The sequence below is a fragment of the Mesoplodon mirus genome (genome assembly GCF_964341445.2).
Source record: "Mesoplodon mirus genome assembly, chromosome: 4".
NCBI lineage: Eukaryota > Metazoa > Chordata > Mammalia > Artiodactyla > Ziphiidae > Mesoplodon > Mesoplodon mirus.
The window spans coordinates 186,726,588-186,751,498 of record NC_138979.1 but is presented as its reverse complement, the minus strand read 5'-3'; the positions used below and the strand labels follow the sequence as shown (position 1 = coordinate 186,751,498).

Genomic DNA, 24,911 nt, shown 5'->3' with positions numbered 1-24,911 from the left:
GAGGGCTGCGCGGGGCAGGCCAGGGCCCGGCTGGAGATGATGGTGGGCGGGGCTCTGGGGTAGCCTGCTGTGCCCCCTGCCCGCCCTGCCACTCAGCGTCCTCCGTGCGGGTCAGGTGCTACCCTTGCCCATCCCGCTGCAGGGTTCCAGGGCCTCTAGGTGTGAGAAGGCTGGTCCTGTACGGAAGTCACAGTGATTCTCAGCGTTTCCTCTTAAACTGGGGTTCGGACGGTCAGGGTCAGGGTAGGACGAGCCCTCGAGGCTGGTTGGGAGGTTGTGAGTGTCATCTGCACTGGAGGATGTGACGGCTCCCAGTGGGGGACGGGGGGCAAGGGAAGTGAGAGGTGCGGGGTTGCCTCTCGGGTCCTTCGTGTCAGAAACGGCCACGCTGCCCAGGACGTGGGGAAAGGGTCCTCGCTGACTTCAAGGCCAGAAGCTCATTTAGGTGCTGTTCAGCTTGGATGACCAGCAGGGAGCTCCAAGAGACACGCTGGGCTCCTAGCATCTATCTTAGATATTTTTAAAAATATAAGGCAGGTCTTAAATGTAACATAACAGTTGTTTGTTGGAGACACTTTAGAATTGACATTGGTGAGGACTCACTTTTTAAAATATGATCTTAAGCTTTTGGTTTTTTAATCGGGCTTCAGAAAAAGTAGTTCATGCTTGGCTGTGTCTGACGGTGAAGCCATACCCTCCAGTGCATCCAGCTCTTACTTTTTCTTTAATCCAGCTCTGAAAAAAGCCAACCTGCCGACAGGCCAAACAAAGGCTGTGCCCTTGAAATGTTAGGAGAGCCAAGCAGCTTCCTGCTGAGAGCACTCGGGGGAAGAGCTAAGGAGGGGTGTGTGTGCAGATTCAGTTCACTCAATCACCAGACATTCTGGAAAAGTGTGATTTTTTTTTTTAATCAAATAACACCTGTAATATAAATCTTTCATTTTTACTGAAGGATTGTTTAAGGAGAAAGCCATTTTTTGATTGGTTCTTAGAGTGTGCAAAGGTAGACTTCACAAAGCTAGATGTCCTTTTTTGAAATGTTAACATTTGCCAACCTTTCAGTAAAATTGTATTGATTTACGGGAAGCTTTTGTCATTTGTTTGTTTTCAGCTTGTCTCATCTCTGGCCGTCTAGTGAGAAGAGGACCACCTTACCAATGGCTAGATAAAACCAGAGTGATGCTTTAAAAAGTCTTATATACAAACAGCTTCCTTCCTACTTCTTAACTTATTTTGTAAATGGTGAGTTGAAGATAGAAGATACAGGAGCACATTTAACCTCCTTCTAGCGTCTGGATTATTTTCCTTTGTGTTTCATTTCCTTTATGCTGACATTTTATTAGTGAAAAAATACAAAGCAGAGGGCTTGCTCGCTTATTTTTTAAAAAGTACCTCAGAAATGCATGGGTTCAGTTGGATAATGTGACGTGCCACTTAATGTGGATAGCGTGGCATCCAGCCTTGGACATATCCAATTGTTGATGTTCAAATAAACAGCATATAAATTAAGTGAAGCCATTTTTGTCACATCTAAAGTACTTCAACAACTTTATAAGCTTCTTTAACAAAAAACAAAACGATGCAACTCGGTTCGTCTATACACTCAGGAGCGTTTTGAAAAGGCTTGGTTTCCACCTTAGTCTTGCAGGGCGAGGGCTTTGAAACTGCTCGAGCACTCAGAAGCGCAGGCCCATCTGGGGCTGAGGTGGGTGACAGCTGCTCAGAGGTCAAAAGCCGCCTTCCTGTCAGGGCCGAGGCAGGCACAGAGGCCGGCTGCTCCTTATTTCCCCCTTTTGGAAGGAAAGTGAGTGCATCGCTCTGAGGGCAGCTTGCTTGGTTCTTTTCTCTGGTTCAGAAGCAGTTGCCTTGAAAGTAGGTTAAATATTGGAGTTGCTCTGTGGCTTACTGTTGCCGTTTGGAATATTCTTTTACTCTCCTTCATGTCTGGCCACTGGGGGCTGCAGTCTAGCATTTCTTGGTAGCCTCAGATGTCTGACATAGGAGTAGGTTCTAGAAGATTCATGTAATTTTGGTAGAAACAAATCCTTCCAGAGACATTTATTCCTTGGGCAAAAATACAGAGCTAGTCAGTGACTATGGTAAAGCTTGAGTGAATTTTGAATGGGAGAAGACCGCCCATGAAAAGGGTTACTTTTAAACCCCCTCCACCCCCCTTGTTTTAAACACCTTGTATATCAACCATCCAGGTCAGAGGCATTGTCAGGTCGGACTCGGGTCATTTCAGTATTCGGCTCTCGGCAGTCATTATGAACACAGATGAAAACGGTTTATGTACAGAAGGGTTAGGAGCTTGAATAGGGCTCTGCTGGTCTCTGGACATGTGCTAGAATTGTTTTTTGAGCCCTGACATAAGTTCATTTTTCTCTTGTTTTCAGTTGAACGAGTTCAAAAATAAATAACAATCCCATTAACCAAGAATTCCATGCACTTGTGTTCAGATAAAAGAGTCCGCTCCAGGGCCTCCCTGGTGGCGCAAGTGGTTGAGAGTCCGCCTGCCGATGCAGGGGATACGGGTTCGTGCCCCGGTCTGGGAGGATCCCATATGCCGCGGAGCGGCTGGGCCCGTGAGCCATGGCCGCTGAGCCTGCGCATCCGGAGCCTGTGCTCCGCAACGGGGGAGGCCACAACAGTGAGAGGCCCGCGTACCGCAAAAAGGAAAAAAAAAAAAAAAAAAAAAAAAAAAAGAGTCCGCTCCATAGGTACGGGTCGTGAGCATGGAATATAATGAAGGTCATAAGATGATGCTGAAAAATGCTTCTTGGAAGCAATAGATTTCGTTTTATTCAAACCAGGTCAGTGTTGCAGTGCTCTCGGTGGGCGGGCCTGTGAGGTCAGCCTCCTCAGGGCCGGGCAGGGAGTGGCCCTTCGAAAGGCTGTGGCCACGAGGAGCAGCCCGGGCGGTGCGGTAGGGGCCGGGCCAGGCTCGAGGCAGCAAGGGAGGCAAGGCCTGTGTCCCCGGAGAGGGCCAGGTGCTGGCACCTGCCTGAGCACGGGCTGACCCTGGGAAACGGAATCGAGGTGGGGGGAGCACAGCGAGGTTTCTGTGATGAGCGTGTGATCACACACGGTTATAATGGCTCCACGTCTGGACACAGGGAGCTCGTGGTTTACGTCCAGGTCTCATCTAATCTTCCCCGTAACCCTCAGTGCTGGGATTATCCCTATTTACCAGTGAGGAAACCAGGGCTCACGTCAGGGATCTTGCAACACCAATGGGGCAGCTGGGTCTAACTCAAGTGCCTGCTCTCACCCACTGTGTCTGCTTCATTTCAGTAACTTCTTTAAATATCCCTCATACCTTTTAAGTAAATGAATGAGTGAGTCATGAACCCAAGCAGGCTCTGTTGTGACCCCCTTGTCCCCCCGTGTAGAACTCCTTCCCCACTAGTAAGCACTGCTAAGACCCCTATCACAGATTAGTTAATGCCTGTTTTTTTTTAAGTTTGTTATTTTTTTAAGTATATACAGTTCAGTGATTTTTAGTATATTCAGAGTTGTACAACCATCACCACTATGGAATTCTAGAGCATTTTCATCACCCCTAAAAGAAACCCTATCCCCATTACTAGCCACGCCCCATTCCCCCCTGCCCCCAGCTCCTGGCAGCCACTAACCTACTTTCTGTCTATGGGTTTGCCTATTCTGGGCATTTCATGTAAATGGAATCGTAAAATATGTGGTCTTTGTGACTGGCTTCTTTTACTTAGCATAATGTTTGTAAGATTCACTAGTGCCTTTTTATGGCTTAATAATACTCCATTGTATGGATAGATCACATTTTGTTTATCCATTTATCCAATTAAAGACATAGAAAAACAACTTTTTCCTTGAGATAAAGAGGTCCATACTTTCAGTTACAAAATAAACGAGTCACACCTTTGAAATGTGCAGTGTGGGGAATATAGTCAGTAATTATGTATCCTAAGAGTTTTCATCACAAGGAAAAATACTTTTTTTTTTTTTTTTTTGCTGTACGTGGGCCTCTCACTCTTGTGGCCTCTCCCGTTGCGGAGCACAGGCTCCGGACGCGCAGGCTCAGCGGCCATGGCTCACGGGCCCAGCTGCTCCACGGCATGTGGGATCTTCCCGGACCAGGGCACGAACCTGTGTCCCCTGCACCGGCAGGTGGACCCTCAACCACTGCGCCACCAGGGAAGCCCCAAAATACATATTTTTAAATTTCTTCACTGTTGTGTCTGTATGAGATGATGGAGGCTCGCTAACTCTATCGTGGTCATCATTTCACAGTGTGTGTAAGTCAGGGCACCGTGCTGTGCACCTCACACCTACAGGGTGCTGTGTGTCAGTTACAGCTCCGTAAACAGGAGAGGTTTAGAAAAGGCTTTGTTCTCTGAGCAGCTTTCGTGTACACCATATGCAGCAGCGTGCATCGTGTGGATCATGTGGTGCAGCACTTCCCTGGCACTTGTCTCACAACTGGAAGCAAAGCATTTTTAGTTTTGATGAAGTCTAACTAATTAAAGCATTTTTCTTGCTTATGCTTTTGGTTTCATATTTAAGAATTCATTGCCTAATCCAAGGTCATAAAGATTTATACCTATGTTTTCTTCTAAGAGGTTTATAGTTTTAGCTCTTACTTTTTGGTCTTTGATCCATTTGAGTTCATTTTCGTCTGTGGTCTGAGGTTGGAGTCCAGTTATTCTTTTGCTTGTGGTTGTCCCATTTGTCCCAGCACTGTTGGTTGAAGAGACTTCTTTCCCCTTTGAGTTTTCTTGGAGTTGTGTCTGGTTTTGAGTTTCATACAATGAAATCAAGAATATTTTGTGTCTGATTTCTTGAGCTTCCTGCTCTGTCCTTGAGGTGCATCAGTGTTGTGTGTAGCACTGGGTCATTCTTTTTTTCTCGATGAGTAGAATTTCATTGCAGGAATACCACAGAGTTTTCTCCATTCCCCTGTTAGCGAACATCTGGGTTGCTATCAGTTTTTGAGGGTTATTAGTAAAGCTGTTATGAACATTCTTCTGTCTTTTTGGTAGGTGTAACTGGGTTGTAGGGTATGTTAGCTTAAGAGATACAGACACAAAATGGGGGCATAGAAGGGCGATAAATCAAATATTCTGTTTAGAGGATAGTGAAAGAATTGTTTGCTTGGATTACCAGTTTTCAAAGAATTTGAGTGATACGGTTCACCTTTAACTAAAATGATACTGGCTACCATTGACCGTTAGTTCCTCAGAAGGTGTACTAATCGTGAAATTAAAAGCAGCTGTTATTTTCCTGTGCAGAAAGAAAACCAGGCTTTTCTGAATTCGCAGCAGTGGCACCCAAAATTTTGATAAAATATTGCCGACTTGATGATGATTAAGAACAAGAAGAAGAATAAGTGGAGTTAATTTTTTCCCTTGTTTTTTAAAATTGAAATTTTTTAATTTTATAAGAAATGTGAAGTCACATATGTGGAAATAAAGATAAATAACAAGGGAATAAAAATACCAAGCATTTATATGAACTTGGGCTTTGTGTTTTCTCAGTTTGCTTATTTATCAAAAGCAGATAATATCTATCCTGTAGGTTTTAGAAACTATTATATGACATTCCTGACACATATGTAGATGTTCAGAAAGTGGTGATAATTTTATCAAGTATTTGGGGTGGAAAAGAGAGTAAAAGACAAATTTAAAGTATTAAGTCAAGATCCTATCTTCTTAGGTTTCCTAAATTGAACCATGGCACAAGTCTGATTTAATCATAACAGAATGTTGGTGAATATTTTCGCTTGCTAAAAATTCCTCCAAATTACTGACTACTGAAAATAAGTTGCCTTCCTTTGGATGTACTAATTTGCTGATAACTTGCAAACTTCTTACTTTCTTGTTTTACTCTCCCCACTCCCCACTTAGTTGCCATTTCCTTCCTAGATACAGTATTTATCAGTGTCCTTTGTTAAAGGCCTGGGAACCAGTGTCTTCTAGATATGTGCCAGCAAGCTCAGACTTGCGAGTCAGGGGCCAGGAAGGGTAAATGAGGACTCACTCTGTTACAGGATTCCAGGGGCGAAGCTTTGAGCTCCTTTTTGCCCCTCAGCCTCAGTCCAACAGGCCTTGTAAATCTGAGGCATTCTTGGAGGAAGAGTTGTAGACATCCCCTTCCTTGCCGCTGCTCACGCCCTCCGTCTTGCCCCCGTGGGTCACAGCCCAGTTGTCAGTGTGTGCGAGGGTGTCCCGGGGTCTGGCTTGGTGCTGGGAAAGGATGAGGAGCTCACGGAGTTCTCTTCCTGCTCTGCACTGCAGCTGAGCTCGTCTCCCATCCCTCTTCCTGGTGGTGGCCTAGTCCTCCAAGGGCGTCCCCGCCTCAGCGCTGGGTGTGTGCAGGGTCCTGCCCAGCTGACGTGCAGGGCGTCGTCTGTAACCACAGAATGCACTGTGTACTGCTTTTTGTCTTTAAAGTAACTCAGAATGCTGAGGGTGAAACTGGTCATTTACAAAGTTTCCTAGATATCTATTTAGTTAACAAGTAAGATTTGGAATTATAACAGCATCTCTAGATGGCTGTGTTACTGTATTGCTGAACTAGCAAAAAGCCATACTCTGTTATCGTAGATGGTTTTAAATACTTCAGTTTGGCATGTTGTGAAATCTGTGTATTATCAAAATATATATGTGTATAATCCCAGTAGTTGACTTGATAAGGCGGTCTGTATGTTTATCAATATATTTATTTATCAGAGTTTTTACTCAAAATTCAGTAGAGAAAAATTTGGAAAAACTGAAGAAAAACCATTGAGTAAAATCACGAATTCTACCCCCCCCCATAGTAATAAAGTGCTCGGTGAGGGTACATGGGGAGGGAGCCTGATGCGGGTGAGCAGGCCCATCAGGGGAGTGACCCCGCCAAGCAACGGGGCCTAGCCATAAAAGTGTCGAGTGCCATTACATTCATTTTAATTTAGTTTATTTCATTTAATTTTTTGGCCCGACACAGGGCACGTGGGATCTTAGTTCTCCGACCAGGGATCGAACCCGCACCCGCTGCATTGGAAGCGTGGAGTTTTAACCACTGGACCGCCAGGAAAGTCCGATGTTCATTTTAAAGAAATAGCTGTATTCTGTGGATTGCTTATTGAAGCTTGAGACATTTATCTTTGTAACCCTAGAGTCATGGTTTATTGTTAGCATCTAAGCCAGTGACAGTGACCTTTTGGTTTACAACCTCTGAGATGTCGGTAATACTCACCCCCTCCCCCTTCCTGTGCTGTTGGGCTAGGTGATCAGTGTGATGTGAGCACAGGTTTGGAATAGATCGACTTCCCCTCCATTCCAAAATGAATGGGGTTGCGGCTCGTGGGATCTCAGTTCCCCCCACCAAGGGACTGAACCCTCGCCCTTGGCAGTGGAAGCGTGGAGTCCTAACCACTGGACCACCACGGAAGTCCAGTTGTTTTTTAACGAAACATTTGGTGAAAATGAATTCAAACATCTAATCCATGCTTTTTATTATTATTTTTTAAAGCAGCAAAGCTCTTCAGAGTTGTCTGTTCTCACTGTCTGCACTCCCTCTCTCTCATTCTCAAACTCAGTCTAATCAGACTTTTGTCCCTCACCACTCCCTCAAAACTGCTGCTTTTGTCAAGGCCACCTGTGGTCTCCACATGGCAGAAACTGCTTAATTCTCAGCGTCAGGACGGAAGTCCTGGCTTCCTGCGCACCGCGCTGGCTGTTCCCCCAGGCTCCCGGCTGCTTCCTTCCCTTCTCCCCATCCTCCTCCTACCGAAGCTCCCTGGGCTCAGTCCTCGGTCCCCTCCTCTACCCCGCTAACTCCCTGGGGGACCTCTTCCAGGCTCCTGACCCTCATGCAGTCGTGTACCGAAACCCCAGCTCACAGCCCCAGCTCGGGCTCCTCTCCAGAATCCAGACTCGTGCACTGGCTGCCGGCTGCCTCCTGGGCATCTGCTGGACACCGGCAGCTCACCCCGCGGTCTGCCCCGGTCTGCCCCGTCCTGCTTTCCCCACCTCACTCATTGGCAGCTCCCTCCTCCTAATTGCTTAGGCCAACGCCTTGGATAATTCTCACACTGCACATCCAGTCCAGCAGGAAATCCTGTTGGTTCCACCTTCAAAATATAGTCAGAATCTGACTGTCCAGACCACTGTCACCATATAAATTTTAACTCTCCTCCCTGCCCCACCTCACTCCCAGTTTCCCTGCTTTTTTTCCCTTTTATCCAAAGGGTTTACTATTTTCTGTATAATCTACTTGTTCCTTATATGTATTATTTCTTTTCTGCCTTATTCCACTAAAACGTAAGCTTGATGAACTTAGGGATGTTTGTTTGTTCACAGATTGATTCCTACTGCCTAGAATAGTTCCTTGCAAACAGTGGGCGCGTAATAAGTGTTTAATTGATTCTGATAATTTTGAAACATGTATATAAAGCCCTTTGGGTCCTTATTGATTAGGTGGTAGTCATTGTATCGTTGACAACAGCATTTATATACAGGATTGCAGTTTACAAAATGCTTTCACATATTCGTTTATTTAGCTAACACAAATGCCAGTCATTGTATCAGATCCCTGTACAAAATCCGTGGGTTCCTTGCTCTGGCCCCCAAAAGACATAAAGATGCTATGTCTGTGTTCACGTTGGCTTGTCCCACTTTCACGGCCAGATCTTTCTCCACATCCCTACATGTAATTTATACTGCAGCCAAGCCCTACTGGGTGTTCTTTCGGATGCTCTGTGGCTCCCTCCTTCATGCCTCTGTTTGCTCAGGCTGCTCTTTCTAAATCACTCTGCTGATGGATGTGTGCATGCACCTGTCTCCCTCCCTCCCTCCCTCCCTCCCTCCCTCCCTCTCTCTCTCTCTCTCTCTCTCTCTCTCTCTCTCTTTTTTCCTGTCTAATACGGTAGCAGGACTTTAGGGTTGCTTTTTTTTTTTTTTACATCTTTATTAGAGTATTATTGCTTTAACAATGGTGTGTTAGTTTTCTGCTTTATAACAAAGTGAATCAGTTATACATATACATATGTTCCCATATCTCTTCCCTCTTGCGTCTCCCTCCCTTCCACCCTCCCTATCCCACGCTCTAGGTGGTCACATAGCACCGAGCTTATATCCTTGTGCTATGCGGCTGCTTCCCACTAGCTATCTACCTTACGTTTGGTAGTGTATATATGTCCATGTCACTCTCTCACTTCGTCCCAGCTTACCCTTCCCCCTCCGCATATCCTCAAGTCCATTCTCTAGTAGGTCTGTGTCTTTATTCCCATCTTACCCCTAGGTTCTTCATGACATTTTTTTTCTTAGATTCCATATATATGTGTTAGCATATGGTATTTGTCTTTCTCTTTCTGACTGACTTCACTCTGTATGACAGACTCTAGGTCCATCCACCTCACTACAGATAACTCAATTTCATTTCTTTTTATGGCTGAGTAATATTCCATTGTATATATGTGCCACATCTTCTTTATCCATTCATCCGATGATGGACACTTAGGTTGTTTCCAGCTCCGGGCTATTGTAAATAGAGCTGCAATGAACATTTTGGTACATGACTCTTTTTGAATTATGGTTTTCTCAGGGTATATGCCCAGTAGTGGGATTGCTGGGTTGTATGGTAGTTCTGTTTGTAGTTTTTTAAGGCACCTCCATACTGTTCTCCATAGTGGCTGTATCAATTTACATTCCCACCAACAGTGCAGGAGGGTTCCCTTTTCCCCACACCCTCTCCAGCATTTACTATTTGTAGATTTCTTGATGATGACCATTCTGACTGGTGTGAGGTGGTACCTCATTGTAGTTTTGATTTGCATTTCTCTAATGATTAGTGATGTTGAGCATCCTTTCATGTGCTTGTTGGCAGTCTGTATATCTTCTGTGGAGAAATGTCTGTTTAGGTCTTCTGCCCATTTTTGGATTGGGTTGTTTATTTTTTTGCTATTGAGCTGCATGAGCTGCTTGTAGATTTTGGAGATTAATCCTTTGTCAGTTGCTTCATTTGCAAATATTTTCTCCCATTCTGAGGGTTGTCTTTTGGTCTTGTTTATGGTTCCCTTTGCTGTGCAAAAGCTTTGAAGTTTCATTAGGTCCCATTTGTTTATCTTTGTTTTTATTTCCATTTCTCTGGGAGGTGGGTCCGTGTCCTCACAGAGCTTTTACTTGTTTTTCCCTCTACCTCTATCCTCATATCTCCCTTCAAAAAAAGCAAAAAAGATGGTAAGTTCCCTCCCTCATACCCTCACAGCTGGTTTCCTTTCTCTCTCTTTTAACAACTTTATTGGGATAAAATTCACAGACCATAAAGTTCACCCATACAGCTTTTTTCTTAAAATTCTTTATGTCTCTTACCTTGCTCGTCCATGTGCTGTGTTCAGTATGTTTCTGTCCCTGTCCTCTGCCAAGCCAAGGGAACTCTGAACGGCAGGGAGTCGGCCTTGGTAAGGGTGCCCAGTTGGGCTTTCCTCAGTAAGTGAGGTTTGAATTGAACTTGGACTGGAGGCCTGCATTCCTCAGATCTTGCAGGGCGTGTTAGAGATGGAGAAAAAGGCACGGCCCTCCCGCAGGAAAAACCAGAAGGATCACTGTGAGATGAGACTGCTTACAGCAAGGGGAGCATGCCAGCCAGCAGGTGCTGCGCCCAGTAGTGGGCCAAACGGACGTGGCAGGACCAGCCAGCCTCACCTTCTGCCTGCCCATGGAGCTGGGCCTTTTCGGATTCACCCTTGTGGTGAATGATTCCAGATGTTAAAGTGAAATTTCTTCAGAACTGTTGCATTTGAAGACCAGTGTAGTAAAGAGGGTGTGGGAGACTTACGGTTTGAAGAAAAACTACAGAGATGGCTGAAAGGCCCTAGAAAATTGAACAGTGTTGAAAGGAACGAGAAGCTGTGATTGTTCCAGTCGAGGAGAAGCCATTTACCAGATCTTTTCACTCCATGATTGGGTTCTTCTTCGTTGGTAGAAAATTGAGTGAAAGAAACAGACAAGCTGCCATATTAAATTATGAAGAAAATTTTTTTGTTTTTTTGTTTGTTTTTTTTGCAGTACGCGGGCCTCTCGCTGGTGTGGCCTCTCCCGTTGCAGAGCACAGGCTCTGGATGCGCAGGCCCAGCGGCCATGGCTCACGGGCCCAGCTGCTCCGCGGCATGTGGGATCTTCCCGGACCTGGGCACGAACCCGTGTCCCCTGCATCGGCAGGTGGACTCTCAACCACTGCGCCACCCGGGAAGCCCAAGAAATTTTTTAAATTTATTTTTTATTGAAGTATAGTTGAATTACAGTGTTGGGTTAATTACTGCTGTAACAGCAATGAGACACATTTATACACATATACACATTCTTCTTCATATTCTTTTCCATTGTGGTTTATCACAGGATATTGAATATAGTTCCCTGTGCTGTACAGTAGGACCTTGTTGTTTATCCATTCAATATGTGCCAGTTTGCATCTGCTAATCCCAACTCCCAGTCCATCCCTCTCCCTCCCCCCTCCCCTTTGGTAACCACCAGTCCATTCTCTATGTCCCTGATTCTGTTAAATGACGAAAATTTTTTGGGTTAAATTCTGGAATGGGGTACATTATAGAGGGTAACAAAAACCTAAAACCTTTTCCCCCTTATATCTGTCTTGCTAGTGTAATCCCAAAGCAGCAAGGTAGCTTAGATGACCTCTTACAGGACGATGACTAGAACTGGCCCTTCTGACAAGCCCTTAGCACTTTCTAAGCTGCTCGCCGGTGCCTCCTTTTTCTCCCACTAGATTATCTGAGACACGGAAAGGTGAGATAGCATTCCCCACCAGTCCCAGAAACCTGACCCAGTGCCCTGAGAAGACACAGGCCTGAGGCACCACGCCAGCTTTGGGTTCAAGAAGCTCTACGGTCAGGGTGCAGCTCCAGTTTTCTCACTAGTAGGATGGGGGTGATGCCGCCGAGCTTGCAGGGCGGCTGGCGCTGGGTGGGGGGATGGCAGAAGTAGCTCACGTCTGGTGCAGACTCAGGGCCTGCTGTTGGTGGCCACTCCGATGCTGGGTTCAGCAGCAGACACACTAGGAAATGCTCTAAATCAGGGAGTTACTGTTCCACATTCACACTCCGCGTAGACTTTGCCCTCTACCTGTCATTAAAATGAGGTCAAACAAAACAGAAAGAGAACTAAAACTCTTACATCAAAAATTCTACTTACTACAGAAAAAAATATGAATCTCTTAAAAGGTTTTTGTCCCATTTTCTCCAGAAGCAATAGGGTGATACATCTGATGGTGGTCTTTCAGGCGTGTCTTCCGCTCACGTGTTTTGCCAGTCACTGTGCTGTAATTAGTGACGAGCCTCTGGGCAAGTTGGGGCAGCGGACGGCAGCTCAAAGGCCTGACCCAAGGGGGCCTGTCACAGTCTCTGCCTCAGGCAGAAATTTCACTTGAGTTGACCCTTTGTGTTTCACCTTTATAAAGAAGTTCTTAAGCGGGCATCTGAAGAAAATTAGCCATGTGTGTGGAAACGTGAAGGTCATCACAACAGTCAGAACGCTGTTCCACGCCTTCCACGAGTCACAGCTGCTCTCTGGTGCGTGAGGGGGAAGCAGTAGAAATGCTGGTTGAAGTGGAAGGTCAGTGATGGCTTATTCACCAGGGACGGGGCAGGCAGAATGGAAACTGGGGTGGTCTGGACCTTGCACGTAAAATTTCCCTCCCTCCGCTAATGCAGCAGGTCCAGGAGCAGCCCTGCCGTGGAAGGCGTGCTCGTGGGTTATGTTACACCCTCCTCAGAAGAGACCCTCCTCCCGGGCTGCATGGGCCCTTTTTGGGGTACTTAGCTTACAGGGCTACTCAGTGTCAGTTACTAAGTGCTACCCAGGTGTCATCTATGCGTAGCCTGCCCAGTAGAGCTCGTTTGTAACAAGTGTACCTTCTTGGGTGGTAACTTAGCTGGATTCTAGGATAATTTGAGGTGGTATAGTTTACTTGTTAAATATGACTTATAAATAACTGATTAGAAAACACTGTCATCCAGTAATAATGACAGTAGCTACCGTGTAGTGAGAACTTACTGTATGCTGGGCACAGTGCTCAGAGCTTCGTGGGGATTATCTAATTTAATACTCCCCCGGTGACTTCCTGGAGGAGCGCTGTTACTCTCAGTCAGCGGGTGAGGACACAGCCTCGGACGTGCCAGGGACATCTGCCAGGCTCGCGCAGTGGCCTGGTGCTGTTTGGGCTCAACACGGGGACCCAGGGCAGTTGTGGTTGACCTGGCTGTGCGGCTGGGCCTTCTGCTGAGTAATGGGACAGTGATCTTGGGGGAGCTTTACCCCTCCCCTGCCAATTTGCTAACCAGTATTCACGCTGACTTGTGATTTTTCTCTTTCTTAAATTTAGCATATACACATATAGGACGTCTCTGTGACTCACAGCAGAAATGGCCTGGAGACTAGCTGTCTCATTGCTGTAAACATCAAAGCATAACGTTGTCATCTGTTTGTACTCATATTGCATTTTTGTGACTTGTGTACAGGTATCCCCTACTCATCAAAAATTAGGTTTCTGCCACTTTGCTTTTATGAAAGACCTACCTGTTTTTGACAACCAAGAGAAGTCCTAGGACGATTTCCACTTTTAGGAAAGAAGGCAAAGAGTGAAAATACCGGTCAGTGTTTATTGTGCTGAGTGTCACTATAGAGGCAGCACCGTCAGCAGTGACGGGGGCCCCTGCCAGGCTCCCTCCCCGGAGCCACACGTGGCATCTCCCCAGAGCTGTGCACTGTGTCTGAGAGCATCTCTGCTTTGTCCCTGTGCCTCAGTTCGCAAGATGTGTCTATCCCAAGGTGATTGCTTTGCTGCTTTACTCCAGCTTGGCTGAGGAAAGGTGTCCGTGGAGCACTGGGTAGCGGGAAATCTGGGTGTGACGGTGTTGGCTCTTTCCTGTTGTGCTGTTGTACACTGGGGTTTTTTTTCTTTTTTTAACAGAACATATATTTGTATTCACATTAGCAAGGGAGTTGGCTTTCTTTTATTATTATTTATTATTATTATTATTATTATTATTTTGGCTGCATTGGGTCTTCGTTGCTGCGTTCGGGCTTTCTCTAGTTGTGGCGAGCAAGCTTCTCACTGCGGTGGCTTCTCTTGTGGCTCGCGGGCTCTAGAGCTCAGGCTCAGTAGTTGTGGCACACGGGCTTAGTTGCTCCATGGCATGTGGGATCTTCTCAGACCAGGGATTGAACCCGTGTCCCCTGCATTGGCAGGCGGATTCGTAACCACTGCGCCACCAGGGAAGCCCTGGGAATTGGCTTTAGAAAAGAGGTGTGTGCTGTGAAGGTCACTCACTTTACACAAGTTCTTTGCTTTGACAAAGGAATCCCAAAGGGCAGTGCCACGGCAGCTCGTGGGGGAGACCCGCTGTCTCTGGGTCACACTACCTCCTTGATCGGAGGCTTCAAGTGGGACATGCCACTCTCAGGCAGGAAGGCAGACAGTTCTAAGTGATACCCGGTAGTGAGGCAATACGATTATTGTTTCAGTAATGACAAAGCAAGATGGACCAAATGAAAAGGAATTGAGAAAAGCAATCGATCAACTATGGAGTGGAGGCAAAGATGAAGGAACACGTGACTGACCCCCGGGTTGGTGCCCAAGCGGGGTCTAGGAAGGTTAACCGCCTTCACATGACAGCAGGCTGTTGGAATGAGATTTTTCCTCGTTTACTGTTGACTCAGTACAGCCTCCTCACCCGTTCCCCACCCCAGCCTCTCAGATTTTCACTGACTCAATCTGAACCTTACTTGTCTTCTGAGTCACAGTATTAAAGGGCTTCCTTTTCTTTCTTTCTTTGTTTTTTTTTTAACATCTTTATTGGAGTATAATTGCTTTACAATGGTGTGTTAGTTTCTGCTTTATAACAAAGTGAATCAGTTATACATACACATATAAGGGCTTCCTTTTCAATCCTCTAAAATCTTAAATTGCATTAAGTTAAAATCAGTGTTTGTTCACTTCAGAGCATTATAGTTGCTGATTATCAGCTTATGTGGAAGAGTTCGTACTTGGAGAACTTTGTTTGGGAATTAATAGGGCTTCTTGGAAGATGCAGCTTTTCTCAGACTGATTCATATTGGGAAGGATTTGTCACGGGCTCCCTGTGAAGGATCGTATTCTGTCATTTAACAAAAAATCTTAGTTATTAAAACAAGTAAAACCCATTTAATGTAATTTAAGCACATTTTTCAAAAACTTTATGGTAGGTGTTAGTCTTCCATAGGTGTATCAGCAACCTGAACTGTGAGAACAGATTTCAAGCCATTTTGGAACGATGAACTCCTTCAAAGCTGGGGCTGGTGGAAGAGTGTTTGCTTTTCCTGCCACGTGCTGGATCAAGACCTGGCCCTCGCCCTGTATTCCCCGGGCCCGTGGGGAGTTCATGCCGTGGGTGCTCAGCAGGGGCTGAGTTCATGTCTGTCTGCTTTATTGTCCTGCCTGTGGCCACACTCCCGGGTCCTTGGGGTGCTGTGCCGGCCTTGCAGAGCTGCCCGTCACTGTACCCAGCCAGCGGGGGGTGGGGGGTAGTTGCTACAGGCAGCAGAGGGTCTCCATCATGGGGGAGGGCGGGGGGAACTTCCCGGGATCGGAGCTACTGTTCACTCGGGAGGGAGGAGAGCTGCCCCTCGTGTCCTCTGCATGTCATTTGGCCCTTGGGCTCCCATTTCCTCATTAGTAAATGTACTGTTTGGACTGGATAATCTGAAAGACCGTTTCCAGTTCTCCATGTGTGATTGCCAAGGGGCTGAGGCCATGTCAGGAGAGAGGCTGGGTGACGCCCGGGTCCGGGGGGAGGGGCAGGGGCAGGCCACGCAGGGCGCAGGCGGAGCGGGGCGGCGGAGCGGGGCGGGCTGAGCAGGCTTCCCGCTGCCCTCGGGCTGCTGCCCTGTGACACAGTCCTCTTTCCTGACACGGCCCCTCCCGGGCGCTCCTTCCAGCCTGTCTGATCTTATTTCCTCTCTTGATAAACAAACCAAAGGTGGGGTGGGGGTGGCAGTCTCTCTTTTCACAACTGTTTTCAGTCAGTTTCAGCCGGAGATCCTCCCTCCACCCACCCCCAGTCCTTCCTGGCAAAGCTTTTTCCTGTTTAAAGGGAACACTGGGCTCCCAGTTTTCCCTTGCAGGTGGGACCTCATATTTGCAGGTGGTTGCCCTTGATTGGTTGATTGATTCATTGCCATTTAGGGCATCAAGAGAAGTTTTTTTTTTTTTTTTTTTTTTTTTTTTTGCGGTATGCGGGCCTCTCACTGTTGTGGCCTCCCCCGCCGCGGAGCACAGGCTCCGGACGCGCAGGCCCAGCGGCCATGGCTCACGGGCCCAGCCGCTCCGCAGCATATGGGATCCTCCCAGACCGGGGCACGAACCCGTATCCCCTGCATCGGCAGGCGGACTCCCAACCACTGCGCCACCAGGGAGGCCCAAGAGAAGTTTTATAGGGGACAATCTTGGGTTGTATAAGAATGAAGAGATGAGGAAAAATTTTCTCCTAATTAGAGTTTAGCTATCTAAGGGCTAAAGCATTATTCAGTCTTTTTTTTGGTGGAAAATAACCCAAGTTTTTGAATATATTCTATCTTAGAAAAAAATAAAAGCCCTCCCAGTGGAGAAAGTAACCTTTCCTGATGACTGGTGGTTGAGGATGGTTGTTGAGTCAGCTGTGCTTACTGCATTCCCTTTTGTGTTCCCTGTTTGTGTCGGGGCTTGCGGGGCAGCGGTTTACCAGGTGGAGGTAGACCGTGCCTTCCTGGGCCTTCCTGGAGGTAGACCGTGCCTCCAGTCCCGCGGGGAAGATGGCAGTGAGCAGATACACGTGTGAGGCTCACTTATCAGAAGGCTAGCAGGCTCCTGACCTGGTCACCTGGCTAGAGCCAGGGACCCCGAGGACAGTAGCAGCTGGTGGGGGAGATGGGGGCGGGGGGGCTATCCCACCCATGGTTGAGCGAGGGCCTGAATAGCTGAAAGACGGGTGTGGTGGGATTGAGGGGAGCACAGGGGCGACGCGGGGCAGGGGGAGGCAGGCGGGACCCAGACATGCAGCAAGCTCTGTGAGCATTTAGATGCTATCGAAGAGCCACGCAAAACCGTTGAGGAATTGTCAGCAGGGGAGTGACGGGATTGTGTTGGTTTTGGAGGAGATGGTGCCGTGGGGCTGGAGGGCTGGAGCGGGGGCGAGCAGGTGCAGGAGGCCGGCTGCAGGAGCAGGGGAGCGATGGTGGTCTGCATCGGAGGGACGGGGACGGGGTGGGGGCTTGGGGATGGTTTGAGGCCGCAGCTGCGGGTCAGGGTGTGTGTGGTGCAGGACTCCGAGCGGGTGTCAACCCCGGCAGTCGCTGGAGTGCAGGGCCCCGCAGGGCCAGCCAGTCGGAGGGCGGCAGTGCCCGTCTGTCCTCAGCGTAGTGTCCCGGGGCTGGCGCACTTCGGGCCCGGTCAGTGTTTGCTGACTCGGCAGCTTTTTGTTGCGGGCGTGGGAAGGAGAGGTCATTTTACTCTTTCTAAAATTTAGAATAGTGATGTTGTCTTACTTCAGAAACTACCAGTTCATTATCACCATGAAAAGCAAGCGTTATGTTAAGCATTACAGCAGATCTGTTTTCTTCACGCTACCCATAATGTCTGTCTTCTAATCTTAACATAAATGATATTTAAAATGAATCCCTAATGGTGTTTCGGTTGTTGTGGTTTTGCTTTGCGTCCTGAATGTTTTAAGAGTGCATGACAAGCTGTGTTGCACTCCAGTGGATATAATTCATAAAACTTTGCCGATAACGTTTTGTGTTCTGAGGAGCGTTGCAAGCTCTAGGCTCAGTGGAGGCGCGTTTATGCTTTTCAAGTGCTGCTACCCTGCTTCCTCCCAGTAAGCTCGAGGTCCAGTTTCCTAGCCGTAGAGGCTGGTTCTCCCCTCCCACCCACCCCCAGGTCAGCTGGCTGATCTGAAGGGATACCTTTTTGAAAACGTGAAACAGCAGTAGAATCTTGTGAGAAAAATCAGTTTGGTCTGTTCACTGTCTCAGGCTCTGCAGCAGTAACTGTGAAGTGTCTCCATCACTGCTCCCTTCCCCACCCCACCCCACCCGATCATCCCTGGGTCTTTCCACATGAGTAAGTGGCACCCACTCATCAAGTTGCCCAGGCTGGAAACCCAGCAGTCATCCTGGAGTCTCCTCTTGCTTCACCCACGTCGCAGGCGACTGCGCCTCCAGAGGGAAACTGGATGCGGCCTCCTGGGGGCTCCAGGCCCGACACCCCGAGCCCCGCTTACCTCCTGTGGGAAGTGGCGTCCCCCAGCTCTCCTTCCATGCTTGCCCTCATGGCCTGCTTTCCAAATAGCGACAGATGATCTTTAAAAAGAGGTTAAAAACGTTTTTGGAAACAGTTTCAAACTTACAGAAAAGTTGCAAATAACAGTATAAAGAAGTGCCCCGAGGAGTTGAGAGTACGTTGCCTGCGTGGTCCCCCCCCCCCCCCCCGCTGGACGTCTGGCCTGTATTTCCTGCAGCCCCGGCTGGTCTCTAGCCCCAAGTCAGGAATACGACATGGACACAGAGCTAGCAAGGGATCACCCCAGCCCCAGTCTGCTGTTCTCTTGTAGCAGAGGAGCCTGAGACCCAAAGCTCCCTTGACTTCCGTGCTGTCTTCCTCTCTCCCTTCTGTGGGGACTCTGGCCTCTCCTGACTTTCATGACTGAAACCGTTGCGGGCCAGTCATTTTGTAGAATATCTCTTCAATTTAGGTTTTCCTCCGTTTCCTCATGATTAAATTCAGCTTTTATAACTTTGCCAGGAAAATCACAGAGGTGACACTGTGTTTTTCTCATTGCGTCCTTTGGGGTGGCACACAGTCTCACCCTGATCACATCACTCTGATCGCTTGGTTTAGGTAGTGTCTGCCAGACCGCACTGCGAAGGCACTGTTCCTCTGTTTGATCAACAAGTATTTCGTTGAGATGTACTTTGAAGCCATGTAAATATCCCATTTCGCATCAGATATTTTAACGTTGATTTATTTAATATCAGTGTGTACTCCTGATTTTGTTTTATTTAGTGGGCTGGATAATCTGTGACTATCCGTATTTATTTTGATTCACTCCCATTCTTTGAGCGCTTCCTTATTTTCGGGCACAAGAAGATGTTCCAGGCTGACCTGCGCTTTCCTGACCCACCTCTGGACTTGATGGAGGTGTCCTGGTCCCCTAGCTGGAGAATGGTATCTAGAAACCAAGATCTGTCACTAGTGATGCTCTTGCTGCTGGGGTGTCGCCGCCTCCGGGCCCTCTCCAGAGGCAGAGCTGGGGCTTCCATATGTGTAACTGGGCACACGCCCATTCATGTCTGCATCTTTTCTGCGTCCACATGCTGGAAACCACGAGCTCACACCGACGCCTCCACTTCTAATCCAGTGCCGTAGGGTCTGTTCTCCCTTTCTCGTAACTCCCTTTTCTGACAGTGAGGAAGCTGACCCCCGTTATCCTGAACCCGTTTACTGATGTGATCAGTCCTTCTGTGTGTAACAATCTCCTGTCCCCGACGGACGTCCTCCTTACCCCAGCGTCACCCAGTTTGGGCTCCGACCCCTGTTCCTGTTGGGCTCTGCCTAAAGGAGGTGCTAGAGGGAGATGGGGTGTGTGTGGGGGTGTGGGCCTTGCAGCTTCCTGCCAGCTTCCGTCTTCTGTGGCACCTTAGCAGCCAGCCTCCTCCTGGCAGGAAGTGTCTTCTGGTAGTGGGCAGCTGGTCCCGGTTTGGGCATTTTCCCACACTTGCAGAGACCCCAGCATCAGCTGGCGAGTGCCCCTCTCAGCTCCCTGGGTCCCAGCCGTTAGGGCCCGCCTTTGTGCTTAGAGACCCCAGTAAACGGCGGCGGCAGCCGAGCCTCAGAGTTTCAGCTGGGCGGGGCCCTTGGCCCAGGTTTCACGAATCCCAGCTTCTGCCTTTGGTTCCCCAATCCTAAGCGTAGCACTTGCTTCCTGCACCTGCTGTCCCATGATAATCCAGTGCTCCCTTTTAACTTTTTTTTTTTAAGTCTTTATTGAATTTCTCACAGTATTGCTTCTGTTCTACATTTTGGTCTTCTGGCCGCTGGGCATGTGGGATCCTAGCTCCCTGACTGGGGGTCGACCGGGGATCGAACCCTCACCCCCTGCATTGGAAGGCAAAGTCTTAACCACTGGACCGCCAGGGAAATACCCCCTTTCAACTTTTGTGGTTACCTAGGTAACAGTCCTTTCTGTTACATTTTCTCCGAATAACTGGTGTGGTTTCTGTCTGTTCACTCTACCCAGTCCGTGTGGTGGGGTCACCTTGAACTTGTGTTGACACTGATTGACGCCCCATTTGAAATGTCACTCTCTCTCCTTTTCACGGGTGTCAGTCCTTCCTGTCAGAGTGATTTCATGGTCTCTCAGTACTTGTGTGGTTCGCAGGGTGGTCTGCTGCTGTGATTTAATTCTCTATTCTGGTTCTAGCTAATGCAGCCTTGATGATTTTTACATAGCACTACAATATTTTTACTGTGTCCTCAGAACTGTTTGAAAATATCTAACATTTTCCAAAAATAATGCTTTCCTTCTGGACCCTTTTTAGTGCCCTCTGTTTTTAAACATTAGGTTTTGTTCACATAGTTGATTTCCTGTTACTTGACTCTTAGTTTCTTTATCTTTCCAAGCTTTCATTTGGGGTGTTTCCATGGTTCTTCCCCCGTTTATCAGACTGGCCCTGATAAATCCGTGTTCACGCATTTCAGGGAAATTGTACAGGGCTGTGTAAAATGCATAAGCGACAGAAACAGGTTCTATAAAAAGAGTAAGAGGAAAACTTGTCGAGGAACATCAAGTAAGACAGTTGATGTGGAAAGAAAAGATGAGAAAGCTAGCCAGGTCTCATCTGCCACAAGGGACTTCACGCTTCTCTGCCTCAGCCCTCGCTGAGGTGGGAGGAGGGACTTTTTGCCTGTTTTAGGGATAAGAAAATTTAGTCACAGAGGAGGAGATGACTTTCCTAAGATGGCATGGCGACCAGGTGTCCCGCTTGGGACTTGACTCTCCTGAATGGAAGGAAGCCAGGGCTTTTCCCTGGGCCGCCTCCTGCCAAGTAGGGCAGGAGTAAACAGAACTGGATAGCGTATCGTTGGACCACGTACATACACACAGATCGCTACCACTAGAAATTAAGATAAGCACCTCACACCGTGCTCCAACAGACTCTAAACAGCAGATGAATAATGGGTTGACTGTTTTAAAAAGCCATTTGGCCAAAACTAGGCTTGACTGTCAGACTGTTAACGAGTCACAACTTTCTGAGCCTTACTAAGAAAATGACAAAGGAAAAATGAATTTGATTTTATTAAAAATGATACTTTTATTGGAAGTAATAATTGCTATAAAATAAAAATAGCATAGTTCAGATGAAAAGAGGCAACAGAATGGAGGAATAGTGTTTACAGCTGTTATGTGTGAGAGAGCCAAAGTAAAGCTCTTACACAGTTGATTAAAAAACATCAAGACGTGATTAATGAGCAAGTGTCACGAGTGGATAATTAACATCACAGGGCACAGCCGGATGTGGGAGAACACCGCCGCGACAGGCATCAAAGAACCGCTGATTTCAAAGGAAGACGAGATGTCAGTGTGTGGCTGTGAGGGGAGTGTGACTCAGGAGATGCAGCTTGGAAGGCCTTGTTAGGAACCAGATAGAATATTAGTGCCCTTTGGAGAGTCCTGGAGTTTCATCCTCAAAATTAATTTAAAATAGTAAAAAATCTGTGTGCATGAAAAGTTCATTGCAGATTTATTCACCATAAGAAAATAATTTTCAAAAACATTTAACCTCTCCATTCAGTAGACACAATTATAAATTGTTGGTGTGTCAACTTAGTGAAATATTATGCAACTGTTAAAATGTTAGTTGAGTGGTATAGAAACATGAGAAATGTAAGAAATGAGATAAAAGCAGAATACACAAAAATAGCTATATAAACATTGACCGTGTCTATGGTCAGGGGCTGGAATGGGAACATGTGAAGTTAAAGTGATTCCTAGCACAATTATGGGTGGAATTTTCTTTGATTTCCATGGAAATTGCTGTTTGATTTGCACGTTTAAAACACTGGCCAGCAGGTTTTGTGAGTCTTTGGGGTTTTTGTAGAAGAGTCCAGAATGCTGTGTTGAACCCCTGCCAGAGTGAGCGTTGCGGCAGCGCACACCAAGTGTGACTGTGGCGTGGGCCCTTCGCAGGTGAGCGGAGCGGCGTCATCTCCTTCCCAGACTCGCTGTCCTGGTGGTGATTTGTTGGGATTGTTTTTCTTCACAGTAAAATGGAAGGTGCCATTTGGCTCCCCCAGAAGATGCCAAGAGAGATTGTGATCTGCAGTGGCTGTTGAAAGTCTGCATTTCCATGAGGATTTTGGGGAATGGATATTTTAGGTGATATCTGGAAGAAAGGTGAACCATAGGTGACCTTTAAGTTCTGGCTCGAGGGTTTTCTTTAGTCTGGCTCCCCCCCCCCAAATAATTCAGGGCCTGTGTGTTCTCTTCCCTAATCTCTGTGCCAATGGGTAGTTGGCGCCCTGGCTTTTATTCCTTGGATCAGTGAACCATGGTGGTCAAACCTTGGTGGTACTAAGCAACTAGTTAAGGAGAAAAGAATTTGGAGTTAGATTCATAATATGGAGCTCAGTTAGAAGCCCAGAAAACACCAGATTGCAGGTTTGGGGGGAGATAATTGTAGATGCACGTGTAGTTATAAGAAACAACACAGAAAGAGCCCTGGTACATTTTGCCCATTCCCCCCGCCCCCCGCCATGGGAATGTTGCAAAGCTGTAATCGTGGAGGATTTGAAAAAGATCTGTAGAGGACACATAAAGGTTGGCATAAACACAGGGATTTAGATCTGAAGGTGAAAAGAGGAGAAGGTGGAGGGAGATGTAACAGAGTGGCTGCTAGACCGAGCGCGGGTGGTCGGCGCTCAGGTGCTGCTTCTGGAGTCTCACGGCGCGGGGCTTCTGGTCCTGGGGCTGCTGTGACTAATTACCACCAACTGGGGGCGTCAGGTCACAGAGAGTTTTCTTCTCTCTCACAGTTGTTGAGGCCAGAAGTCCAGAGTCACGGTGTCAGCAGGGCCATGCTCCTTCTGAAGGCTCTGGGGAGAGTCTGTCCCTGTCCCTTTTGGCCTTTGGTGGCGGCAGCAGTGTTTGGCGTCCCGTGCTTGTCACTGAATCACTCGGATCTGTGCCTCCGTCTTCACGTGACTGTCCCCCGTGTCTCTGATCTAGATCTCTTACTTTATGCAGACGCCAGTCATGCTGGATTCAGAGCCCACCCCATACCTGTTTGTGACTTCATCCTAACTTGATTACATCTGCAGAGACCCCACTTCCAAATCAGGTCGCATTCACAGGTTTTGGGGAGACACTGTCCAACCCAGTCCATTTTCCACAGAAAGTTGGCTTAGTTTTCTTCTTCCTAAAATGTGGATGGTCATGGAATGAATCTCAAGAACGTGTGTGCGGACCTCGTGGGTGTGGAGTGCTGCTCCCAGCCCTGACCCCGTTACTGTCAGGGCCTCCGCGCGTCTTTCAAGGGTGGTTGCCCGTTGTCTTGGAGAACGCCTTGTGTCCCCACCCCCAGCTGCCCTGTGGCCCTGAGAGCTGGCAGGTGGTGCCCAGAGCTCACGGACCTGGTGAGCCGGTGCCTGTGCCGCCCTGCAGAACAGACGGGTGCCCAGTGGGGAGAGCTCAGCTTTCATGATTTTTCCAGGGGATCTTTGTTGTGATGGTATTTGTTATAACAGATATTGAAATACAGGTGCCAGTATGAACATCCACGTTAATTTGGCATAAATACCGACTTTCCAAATGTTAATGACTTTACAGATATTAAGTGTCTTAAAAAGTATTCACTCATTTAAAAAGTAAAGTTTTTTCTAAAGAAAGTATAACTTAATGGAATGCCCCAATCAATTAAATTTTTATCTATTGTCAACTTTTTAGAGTAAGTTGTTAATTTTACTTTTTTTAATTTGTAGCTAAACCATTTACACAACTGGTGAAGGAAATGCAACTTCATCGAGAAGACTTCGAAATAATTAAAGTAATCGGCAGAGGTGCTTTTGGTGAGGTAAGATAAACTTATTTTTGTTCATTTTGCCTAGCAGCTCCCATCTAGCAGTTTTAGGGTCCTGTACATTGATTTTGGGACGAGGAAATTATTGGTATCATTTGGAGAGTTCTTGGTGGATAAAATCTGAAAGATAGAGTTAAGGAGAGAAAAAACAAAAACAAAAGCTGGTGACTGGTGAAGTACCCTGAAAATTGTCTTGACCAAAATAGTTCTTTCTGACAGATAGTTTTTAATAACATCCGTTTGTCAATCAAAGAAAAGTCTTGGCAGCAGTTTTCAAAAAAATACAAGGGTCGCATCAGAGTGGTGCTCATTGTTCGTAGCTCGTCCACCGTCCGTCAGTCCTCATGCGATTGTGAGTCCCGCCCCCTGTGTCTGGAGGAGAACAGCTTGTGCACCGGGTCCTCGTGACCCGCCCTGCGGGGGTCTGGGGGTCCGCTCCGCCCGGAGCTGCTGTCCCTCCTGCCGGCTCCGCGCCCAGCCCAGCCCGCCGGGGTGTGTTTAGCGTCAGGCGCTTGACTGAACCACATTAGCTCCTCTGCTTAGGTGTCGCCTGTGGCACTCCCAGGCCGTGGAGCTGTGCATGTGGGTTAATGAGATGCTCTGTGTCATGTGCGGCAGCGCGTGTGCTCTGTCCGACACAGCCCTGCTAGACGTGACTCTAAAGTGCCGCAGAGTGGGAGACAGCATTTGTTGTGCACGGCGGCCACTTCATATTGGGCAGAACATACGTGGAAGAAAGCAAAGCAGGAATTTAACGAGATAGCTGCTTCGTTCTGAAGTAGCTCA

At 47.5% G+C, this 24,911-nt stretch overlaps 1 protein-coding gene across 3 annotated transcripts in view; it reads left to right on the top strand.

Annotated features, from left to right (window-relative positions):
• Nucleotides 1–24,911, top strand: part of CDC42BPB (CDC42 binding protein kinase beta) — a 113,972-nt gene that overhangs the window by 20,039 nt on the left and 69,022 nt on the right. For all 3 annotated transcript variants that reach the window (XR_014293682.1, XM_082617026.1, XM_082617027.1), the window contains exon 2: nucleotides 24,028–24,119. Coding sequence is in view for 2 of the 3 variants with exons in the window: in XM_082617026.1 (XP_082473152.1) it covers nucleotides 24,028–24,119 (92 nt within the window). In the remaining variant the exon portion in view is untranslated. The remainder of the gene's footprint in view (nucleotides 1–24,027; nucleotides 24,120–24,911) is intronic.